General features: G+C 43.3%; 2 protein-coding genes across 2 annotated transcripts in view; both read right to left on the reverse strand.

The window, feature by feature from the left end:
• LOC306939895 (uncharacterized protein) overlaps positions 1 to 11,002 on the reverse strand; it is a 355,389-nt gene that overhangs the window by 244,538 nt on the left and 99,849 nt on the right. The gene's annotated exons all lie outside the window — the stretch shown is intronic.
• LOC306940286 (myosin-7-like) overlaps positions 3,255 to 11,002 on the reverse strand; it is a gene marked incomplete at both ends in the record, with an annotated part of 74,111 nt that continues 66,363 nt past the window's right edge. The window contains 6 exons of the mRNA XM_079525308.1: positions 3,255 to 3,278; positions 3,606 to 3,737; positions 5,474 to 5,569; positions 6,450 to 6,554; positions 9,144 to 9,278; positions 9,366 to 9,438. Of these exons, the coding sequence (XP_079381434.1) occupies positions 3,255 to 3,278; positions 3,606 to 3,737; positions 5,474 to 5,569; positions 6,450 to 6,554; positions 9,144 to 9,278; positions 9,366 to 9,438 (565 nt within the window). The remainder of the gene's footprint in view (positions 3,279 to 3,605; positions 3,738 to 5,473; positions 5,570 to 6,449; positions 6,555 to 9,143; positions 9,279 to 9,365; positions 9,439 to 11,002) is intronic.

An 11,002-nucleotide genomic window follows, 5' to 3' on the forward strand; every position in this document is an offset into this window, starting at 1 on the left:
CTTAAAACACCAAAAAGGGTTTATTATAAGTGAGATTCTCTTTTTTCCCCCTCCCTACAGCGTTCTCTGCAGCTGATACCGGCGATAAGCCTCTCCGACCTTACTTACTTACTTTTTCTACACGCTGGACACTGTACAAATATATAGATTATTAATGTTATTCATGTCCTCACTGTATTGCATTATACTGATACTATTTTTTTATGTTTATGCCTTGCTTTTCTTTTCTTTCCTTCTCCATTGCTCTGTAACGCACTTTGATCTGCATTTCATGTCATGGTTCCATTTGTACACTCTCTGAGTTACAGACCCATAAGGGTCCATTTGGTTACAAACTATCATCTAGCTGGGTCCCCCTGGAACTCCCTCAAGTACCCCTGGGGGTCCCCGGACCCCACTTTAGGAACTACTGCTTTAGCACATGTACAGAATGTATATACATTATATCTTAACTCTCTAAGTCCCTAAACATATTTTACCATTTTTTACTATTTAAAAAAAAACAACCTTTAAAATAGTTCAAATAGCCGATCTACAAGCTCACAATGTCTCAATGTAGATCGGTTAGTTGAACTATTTTAAAATGTTTTTCAAAATAGTAAAAAATGACAAAATATGTTCAGGGATAAGATAGAGCCCTATAGGCCTATAATGTAGTATTTTGTATTTCCATATCACCTAAACGGCATCCATATTCAGGCCATGGTGAATTATATTTAGAATAAGTCAAAACATTTCAAGTTGTAATGCAGAAATAGCAAGTATATAGAAGTTGTACGAGCTCACAACACATCGTATTGTGATGTGTTTTGAGCTCATAAATCGTCAATTTTCACACGGCACCACCACACGATGAAGGCTAAAATAGGACCCAGAAAAAGTGGTTAACAAACGACGTAGTCCCAAATGTATTTTGTGCATTCTTCCATTTGTTTGTGTGAGTGAACAAAATATCTGCGAAGGCAGAGATGTTTAATTAACTCCAGGACCGGGACACTGACACGTCAGTCACCAGAGACTGACACGTATGCAATCTGTCGCAATATGTCCCTCCAGGCTCAGAGTGAAGTAAGACAACAGCTGGTTATCATTCACACGGAGCGATGCCACAAGAGCTGAGGTTCTCTAGCCAAAACATTCCCTCCTCAAGAGACAGAAAAAGCCACATGGTATCAGTAGACATAAATCAAACTCAGCTTCTTCTACGCAACAGTGGAGTCTATTCTCCTATACGGCAGTGAATGCTGGACCCTGAAGCCAACCCTGCAGAAGTCCCTTGACGGGTGCTACACCAGAATGCTGCGTGCAGTTTGCAGTACTTAACATCAGCAAGACTGTACATGTTACTAACAAGACTGTATGAGGGATTACCAAGGGTGAGCCAGAAAATAGCAGCCAGGAGAATGACACTAGCATCCTGTACACTTTACTGTGCTATTAAAATGAAACGGATGGCTAATTTTAATTTATTACATGTTACATACAGTACATTACATAGAATAATCTCTGAATAATGGAAATATGAATTATCCTCCTGAACCCCATGCATGACTATTCTGGGGGGAACATTTCCCCAAATAGCAGATCTATTTGGTGTAAAAAAAAAAGAAAAAAAGAAGTGAACTCCGACCCTGACACCGGAGGTGTAGTAGCTCTGTGGCGGCGAAAATGCATATAAACATTATGGTATTGATAAATGTAATGAAGCCTACCAGTGGGTGATACTTAACACTCTAATTACCACCTATTCCTCACTGACAACTGCTGACTCATGTAAACCTATTTCAAACTGTGTGAGTTAACTATAGAATAGAGTCCATTTAAGGAATGACCATCTCTTGTTACACCCTGAAACTCTGAAAGTATAACATATGTGTGTGACATGTGTGTGGGGGAGTGCTGGGGGAAGCTCTGGAGGGAGACACTAGTCTCTCTCTGGTGTGATGACATATACAATAAAAGAATAGAGTTCGAATCCTGATGGTTGAGTCCTGCTTCTTCCTGATGTTGTTTACTTACTAATAGTAATATCAAAAGCTGCCATTACAGCTCCAGGCACCACAGAGGGATAATCAGGTGCTGCACACATAGAAACTATTACTGTGGACTGGCCTTAGAACTGTTTTGGTGCACGGAGCTGCGAGTAGTTGCATTGAGGTGTGGAACATTGTTGTTTTGTCAAGTAAAAAAAAAAGAATATATATACCTGTGTGTGTGTGTGTGTGTGTGTGTGTGTGTGTGTGTGTGTGTGTGTGTGTGTGTGTGTGTGTGTGTGTGTGTGTGTGTGTGTGTGTGTGTGTGTGTGTGTGTGTGTGTGTGTGTGTGTGTGTGTGTGTGTGTGTGTGTGTGTGTGTATATATATATATATATATATATATATATATATATATATATATATATATATATATATATACACTAGACCAGGGGTGCCCAAAAGGTAGATCGCGATCTACCAGTAGATCACAAGGGCTGTGCAGGTAGATCACATTACATGCCCCTAAAAAATATATTTAATTTAAATTTTGCCACTTGAATTAAGGTGACTTGATTGACATTTAGAAGGGCCTGTCAGCTCAAACCCACAATGTATTACTTTGTTTTCAAGATTGTTGTGCACAAACGTCAGTAGCATTACAAAGTTATATACTGTGGAGTAAGTGGGTAGATCTTGTTGAGCTGGTCATTTTGAAAGTAGATCTCACGTCATAAATGTGTGGGCACCCCTGCACTAGACTATACGTGCCCGTCGGTCACCGGCCTACAGTACTTGGGAACGATGCAACTTGGGAACCTAATAATACCCGTTGTCATAGCAGCCATTTTAACTGTCTGTCTGCCTGTGTCCTAAGAGTGCAAACTGACTGTGAAAAGTGGACTGGTTAAGTAATCAATTGGCAGGTGTGGGGTTGCCATGGCAATGAATTGGCTGAGGCAGAGGCTGGAAATTGCACAGGTGAGAGGAGTTGGCCTCATTAGGCCCACTGGCAGAGCCGGTGGCGATGATACCCTGCTATAGACTCAAGTGTAACATTGTTAACCTTACTGTACATCATAAACGGTACTGTACAGGCAAAGAGGACACGCTCGGAGCAAACAGAATGCTTTTAGATTGCTTTATTCATTGTATCTTCTATGTTGCATAGAGGAAAAAATAATTTCACTAGCACACTTTTCAGGTCGCTGTCTTCTTCATTTCTCATATGTTGCATAGAGAGGAACAGAATGTGGTCAGAGCGATCCTTCCACGGAGCCTCTCACTCCTCGTCTGCTTTACCTTTCTGTGAGAGAAGAGAAGAGAAGATTAGATTAGGAATTATTACAATGGAGATTTCACTCAACATCTGCTTTGTCTGATTTTGGAAATGGTCAATAAGGATGTTTGTCACCAGTGTTGCCATGTCTGCTTATTATAAGGGACTCTGGGCTTGTTTTTCTGTCCATATCGGTAGGGGGGGGTATGTGTGTGTGTGTGTGTGTGTGTGTGTGTGTGTGTGTGTGTGTGTGTGTGCGTGCGTGCGTGTGTGTGCGTGCGTGCGTGTGCACGCATGGCCCATAGTGGCTTCTTTGGGGGCTTTTTCATGGACCTGGCACCACTAGACGCTCACCTTGCCCGAGTCGCGGCTCTTGGCTCTCATCTTGTTAACCTGAGACTCGGCGATGTCGGCACGTTCTTCTGCCTCGTCCAGCTCATGCTGCAGCTTACGGATCTTGCCCTGACTGCTGTTGGCGTTTTCCTCCTGAGATGACGAGCATAACAATGTGGGGTGATTATTCAAGATTCACCCATTCATACACCGATGGGCAGAGGAAACAATGCACAACCTGCACATCGGGAGCGATTAGGGGTTCAGAGTCTTGCTCAAGGACACTTCGACACTAACTCTGGGGGAATTATGAGGGGAAAAAAACTGTTTATGTGATTTTCATAATGCTGCTGATGTCTGAGGTGGGCGGGTCTGTCTAACCTGACTCCGCCAGATGGGGCAGCAGAGAGTACACTGGGTTCCCCCCCTCCTGCTCCCATCTGGGAACTCTCAGGCAGACTTGATGCTCCGGCCACAAAATGGCCTGGCCAATCAGCGGCAGCTAGAGGCGGGATCAAGGCAGCACTGTGTATGCCTTGAACCCGCCTCTAGAGTCTGTCAGTACCTTCATAGGACACACGGGGACTACATATTTCATGCCCCCAAATGAGACAGCGTCTCACTAACAGCCATCTCTGTAGTTCTCTATATCAGATCTGATACTAACAGCCATCTCTGTAGTTCTCTATATTAGATCTGATACTAACAGCCATCTCTGTAGTTCTCTATATCAGATCTGATACTAACAGCCATCTCTGTAGTTCTCTATGTTAGATCTGATACTAACAGCCATCTCTGTAGTTCTCTATATCAGATCTGATACTCACAGCCATCTCTGTAGTTCTCTATAGATCTAATACTAACAGCCATCTCTGTAGTTCTCTATAGATCTAATACTCTCAGCCATCTATGTAGTTCTCTATAGATCTAATACTAACATCCATCTCTGTAGTTCTCTATATCAGATCTAAAACTAACAGCCATCTCTGTAGTTCTCTATAGATCTAATACTAACAGCCATCTCTGTAGTTCTCTATAGATCTAATACTAACATCCATCTCTGTAGTTCTCTATATCAGATCTGATACTAACAGCCATCTCTGTAGTTCTCTATATCAGATCTAATACTAACAGCCATCTCTGTAGTTCTCTATATCAGATCTAATACTAACAGCCATCTCTGTAGTTCTCTATATCAGATCTAATACTCACAGCCATCTCTGTAGTTCTCTATATCAGATCTGATACTAACAGCCATCTCTGTAGTTCTCTATATCAGATCTGATACTAACAGCCATCTGTTTAGTTCTCTATATCAGATCTGATACTAACAGCCATCTCTGTAGTTCTCTATAGATCTAATACTAACAGCCATCTCTGTAGTTCTCTATATCAGATCTGATACTAACATCCATCTTTGTAGTTCTCTATATTAGATCTAATACTAACAGCCATCTCTGTAGTTCTCTATAGATCTAATACTAACAGCCATCTCTGTAGTTCTCTTACTTCTCTATATCAGATCTGATACTAACATCCATCTCTGTAGTTCTCTATATCAGATCTAATACTCACAGCCATCTCTGTAGTTCTCTATATCAGATCTAATACTAACATCCATCTCTGTAGTTCTCTATATTAGATCTAATACTAACAGCCATCTCTGTAGTTCTCTATATATCTAATACTAACAGCCATCTCTGTAGTTCTCTATATCAGATCTGATACTAACAGCCATCTCTGTAGTTCTCTATATCAGATCTGATACTCACAGCCATCTCTGTAGTTTTCTATATCAGATCTGATACTAACAGCCATCTCTGTAGTTCTCTATATCAGATCTGATACTAACAGCCATCTCTGTAGTTCTCTATATCAGATATACTCACAGCCTCCTCTGCAGTTCTCTTGTAGGACTTGACCTTCAGCTGCAGTTTGTCCACCAGGTCCTGCAGACGGCTCAGGTTCTTCCGATCCTCCTCCGTCTGTGTGGAGGCATTGTTTCAACATGGTCATTGTTTTTTAACCTCGGCTACACGTTAACCCGCAACCCACTAAGACCTGAGTCGAGGCCCTGATTCTACAATTGTCTTTTCTTTTCCTTCAAACGTTTTGACCTGAGATCAGATTCTAAAAATGTCTTCTACATCCTGACAATTTTCTGAAAAATCTATGTTTCTATGTCAGTCGTTCTTCGATTTTTCAAAAATAGCAGATCTACAAGATTGTAGCGCGCCACTCGGTGGCGCGCTATGAGCTTGTAGATCTGCTATCTTTCAATAGCTAAAGCATAACATAATTCTAACACCAAAAGGGGTTCCCGCCCAAAATGGGTTAAAACCTTTTAATGTCAAGGACACCCAGATGTATTTGGCCGTGGACCCCTATCTAAAAATAGTTTTGTTCCAGCTTGTTTGTTCACTGTTGACTGTTTTCACGATTTAAAAAAAAAAGAATAGCAGATCTACTCGCTCGTAGCACGGTACTCTGTGCTGGGAGGCTATCTGCTATTATTCAACAGCTAAAGTTTCAAATGATGGTTAAAAAGTGGTTAAAAGGTGACACAGATGTGTTCCAGGTCCTAATGGGTCGAAGCTAAATCTGCGCTCATTATCCAAGCATCGTACCTGATAGGTGAGCTCCTTGATGCGTCTCTCGTACCTGATAGGTGAGCTCCTTGATGCGTCTCTCGTACCTGATAGGTGAGCTCCTTGATGCGTCTCTCGTACCTGATAGGTGAGCTCCTTGATGCGTCTCTCGTACCTGATAGGTGAGCTCCTTGATGCGTCTCTCGTACCTGATAGGTGAGCTCCTTGATGCGTCTCTCGTACCTGATAGGTGAGCTCCTTGATGCGTCTCTCGTACCTGATAGGTGAGCTCCTTGATGCGTCTCTCGTACTTGCGAACTCCTTTCACAGAATCGCAAGACTTTCTTTGCTCCGATTCCACTTCCACCTCCAGCTCCCTTACCTAAAAAAAAAAGGAAAATGTAAAAATTAGTAAAATGTAAAATGTAAGAGATCACACTATAGTATAATTATGAATCCTAAATGGCACAGCATACCACTGGAGCTGGGGGGGGGGGTGTTTGGACCGATCCTGTTCACTGATTTTTTCCCCCTCACGATCGGTCGAAACAAATCTTGTTATGCGTAAGGGACAAATTAGAATATTTCCCAAATTATTGTTATTTTAGGCCTGAAAAAAATGTCTTCTAAATCCTGACAGTTTTCTGAAATACCTATGTTTCTAGGCCTATATCACTCAATATTTCATGTCAAGGACCCCAGAAATGATCTGTAATTGGCCTCCGACCCCCATCTGAAAATATGTTGTTCCAGGGACCTCCCCAGAAGCAAAAAACGTTTGTTCTGAAAAAATATATTCCAAATTTGAGGCACATTTTCACGATTTTTAAAAAATAGCAGACCTACAAGCTCGTAGCGCGCCACTCGGTGGCGCGCTACGAGCTTGTAGATCTGCTATTTTTCAATAGCTAAATTATAACATAATGTTTAAAACACCAAAAGGGGTTCCCGCCCAAAATGGGGTAAAATCCACGTCAAAACTGTTCCTCTGTGTGTGGAAAGGAAGGGGAGAATGTTTAGGCCTTCCACAAAGATGCAAAACAATATTATAGCCTACTATATATTTGATTGACTGTTATACCACTGTGGTGTATTATGAATCATAATATATGCATAACTACATGGTTAGTCACAATTGTACATATAACTTCTGTAAGCCATTTCTCCAGTGTCTTAACAACGTGCCTTAAACTGAAGTCTATTTGCATATCAACTGAAGTCACAGGCAGGAAGCCACTCTCGGGGGTGAAAGACAGTCATTCCAAATGGTAGGGTTCAGTTGACTACTTCTCAAGATAATTCTTGGGAAGTGATCTGTGATCTGATCTTTAGGGTCAGCGAACACAGGTCTTGGCTTACGGCAGCTGTAAAAATACCTAGGCTATTCAGGAAGACCACCTGGGGCTTCCTGGTTGACCTGGGCCAATCTTTATGATAGGAGGCTACAGTTTGACTCTAGGCATTCTATTATTATAGTGCCTGTCACAGGTGGGGGTCCTTTGACTTCCTTACACACACACACACACACACACACACACACACACACACAAAGGTGACACCCACTGCATGTTATTTTGGTATAAAGAGATGAGACACAGAAGAGTTGGGAGGTTGGTTGGTTGGTTGGTTGGTTGGAGTGGGAGAACGGATAGGACAGGCTTGGCCTGGCCTGAGAATGATGTATGGAATTGATGGAAAGATGACTTGATGCGTGTAACTTGATGTAACTATGGGAGCTGCCTTGATTGAATAAAGAAGGACTTTGCCTGGATATCGCGACTCACTTCATGCTATATTAAGGAAAATAAGGTTATAATCCACAGACCTGTTTAAGGAGAGATTCCACACCACTTAAATTAGTGATTTCTCCAGATCGGGTAAATTGCAGATCACAGTTTTTTGTGACTAAAACTAAATGAAAGTTTATTCAAAAGACTATGACTGAAACAAAATCAAAATGTGCATGTCCAAAAACCAATGTGATGAAAGGGAGAAGAGTCTGCATGGGTAAAGTGCGCCCCCTGGTGGCTCAGTGCTGTAACAGCAGCTCTCGCTGATCCAAAATGCCACAGCTCGCTTGGTCTTCAACCAGCCAAAATTCTCACATGTCTCCCCCCTGCTCCGCTCCCTGCACTGGCTCCCGGTCGCTGCCCGCACAGAATACAAAACTCTGCTGGCATTTAAAGCAACCAAAGGTATGGCTCCCCCATATCTTGCAAGCATGATTGAACCCTACAAACCCTCCCACGCACTCAGATCAGCCAACGCAGGGAAGCTGGGAGTACCCTCACTAAAAACGCCGGGACAACGCTCCACACGCCCCAAACTCTTCTCCCTTCTGGCCCCAAAACTGTGGAATGCACTTCCCGTTGCAGTCAGAACTGCAGCATCACTCCCGATCTTCCGCCGTAGTCTAAAAACCCACCTTTTCAGACTCCATCATGGCCCGTAGCACTTACCCTAGCCCCTTAGACAGCACTTTTTAGACTTAGATAGCATTTGAAACAGACTTATAGCATGTCATGTAGACAGCACAATAATTGCATTGTATGTAGTCATAGCACTTCATAGTGCATATGTACAGCAGTATAGTATATATGTATAGTTTATATGTATAGTGTCATTATATAGAGATGTTCTAGTTACGTTCTTAGCTTACGCATGTTTCATGATAAATGCATTTTATATATGTGATGTATTCCCATGCTTTTTTGTTCTTGCTTAATGTAAGTCGCTCTGGATTAAGAGCGTCTGTTAAATGCCTAAATTGTAAATTATCTCTCTCTCTCTCTCTCTCTCTCACCCTGGCCTCCTTCTTCTTGGTCATAGTACTTGGTAAAGTGTGCCCCCTGGTGGCTCAGTGCCGTAACAGCAGCTCTCTCTCTGTCTCTCTCTCTCACCCTGGCCTCCAGCTTCTTGGTCATAATACTTGGTAAAGTGCGCCCCCTGGTGGCTCAGTGCTGTAACTCACCCTGGCCTCCAGCTTCTGCAGCTGCTTCTTGCCTCCCTTCATGGCGATGTTCTCGGCCTCGTCCAGACGGTGCTGCAGGTCCTTGATGGTCTGCTCCATGTTCTTCTTCATGCGCTCCAGGTGGGCCGACGTGTCCTGCTCCCCCAACGGTACAATAGTTGCTGTTACATGTTTCATTGTTCCAACAGCTATAAAGTTTAAGATAACGGTCTAATAACTTGCCTGCTCCTTCTTCAGCTCCTCGGCCATCATGGCTGCGTCCGTGATGGCCTTCTTGGCCTTCTCCTCCGCGTTCCTGTTAATAATACAACATGTAGCTATAGGTGTAATGTTAGAGACCACAGAAGACATGTAAATATGAAATAAATGCTTAAACATGTAGCTATAGGTGTAATGTTAGAGACCACAGAAGACATGTAAATATGAAATAAATGCTTAAACATGTAGCTAGGTGTAATGTTAGAGACCACAGAAGACATGTAAGTATGAAATAAATGCTTAAACATGTGGCTAGGTGTAATGTTAGAGACCACAGAAGACATGTAAATATGAAATAAATGCTTAAACATGTAGCTAGGTGTAATGTTAGAGACCACAGAAGACATGTAAATATGAAATAAATGCTTAATGATTCATTACGTCAATTACAGCACTGGCCATAAGCCAGGTGTAATGTTAGAGACCACAGAAGACATGTAAATATGAAATAAATGCTTAAACATGTACTGTAGCTAGGTGTAATGTTAGAGACCACAGAAGACATGTAAATATGAAATAAATGCTTAAACATGTAGCTAGGTGTAATGTTAGAGTCCACAGAAGTGAACCTTTCAACGCTGTTTTCTCAACTCGCTGTTTCTCTGCAAGACATTACTCTATAAGCCATATCTCCAAAACTGGTGGGTCAAACTGAACAACCAATATGTCAATTTGAAGCTATGATTCCCTGATTTCATATCGACATGTTAATTTAACTCTGAGAGTGTACAAATGGACCTGGCCGTTAGGGTCCGTTTGGTTCCATTTGTTTGTAGTAATAATGTGCACAGTTAGACGGATGTTAGGTTCTTAGCTGATTCTTGATGACAATTTGTTATGTATTACCGTGTGTTGTCCGTGCTTACTGTAAGTCGCTCTGAATGAAGAGTTGTAAATTGTGCATGATCATAACACTAGAGGTCCCCCCCCCCCCCCTCCTAGATCATTGTCTCTTTGCAGTTCCGTAGGTTCCGTGAGGCGGTGTAATGCAGGGCAGATTGAGGTTGGAGGACAGGGCTGTGCGGCGCTAGGTTCCGTGAGGCGGTGTAATGCAGGGCAGATTGAGGTTGGAGGACAGGGCTGTGCGGCGCTAGGTTCCGTGAGGCGGTGTAATGCAGGGCAGATTGAGGTTGGAGGACAGGGCTGTGTGGCGCTAGGTTCCGTGAGGCGGTGTAATGCAGGGCAGATTGAGGTTGGAGGACAGGGCTGTGCGGCGCTAGGTTCCGTGAGGCGGTGTAATGCAGGGCAGATTGAGGTTGGAGGACAGGGCTGTGCGGCGCTAGGTTCCGTGAGGCGGTGTAATGCAGGGCAGATTGAGGTTGGAGGACAGGGCTGTGCGGCGCTAGGTTCCGTGAGGCGGTGTAATGCAGGGCAGATTGAGGTTGGAGGACAGGGCTGTGTGGCGCTAGGTTCCGTGAGGCGGTGTAATGCAGGGCAGATTGAGGTTGGAGGACAGGGCTGTGCGGCGCTAGGTTCCGTGAGGCGGTGTAATGCGGGGCAGATTGAGGGAGGAGGACAGGGCTGTGCGGCGCTAGGTTCCGTGAGGCGGTGTAATGCAGGGCAGATTGAGGTTGGAGGACAGGGCTGTGCGGCGCTAGGTT

The sequence above is a fragment of the Electrona antarctica genome (assembly GCF_951216825.1).
Source record: "Electrona antarctica genome assembly, chromosome: 16".
Taxonomy (NCBI): Eukaryota; Metazoa; Chordata; class Actinopteri; order Myctophiformes; family Myctophidae; genus Electrona; species Electrona antarctica.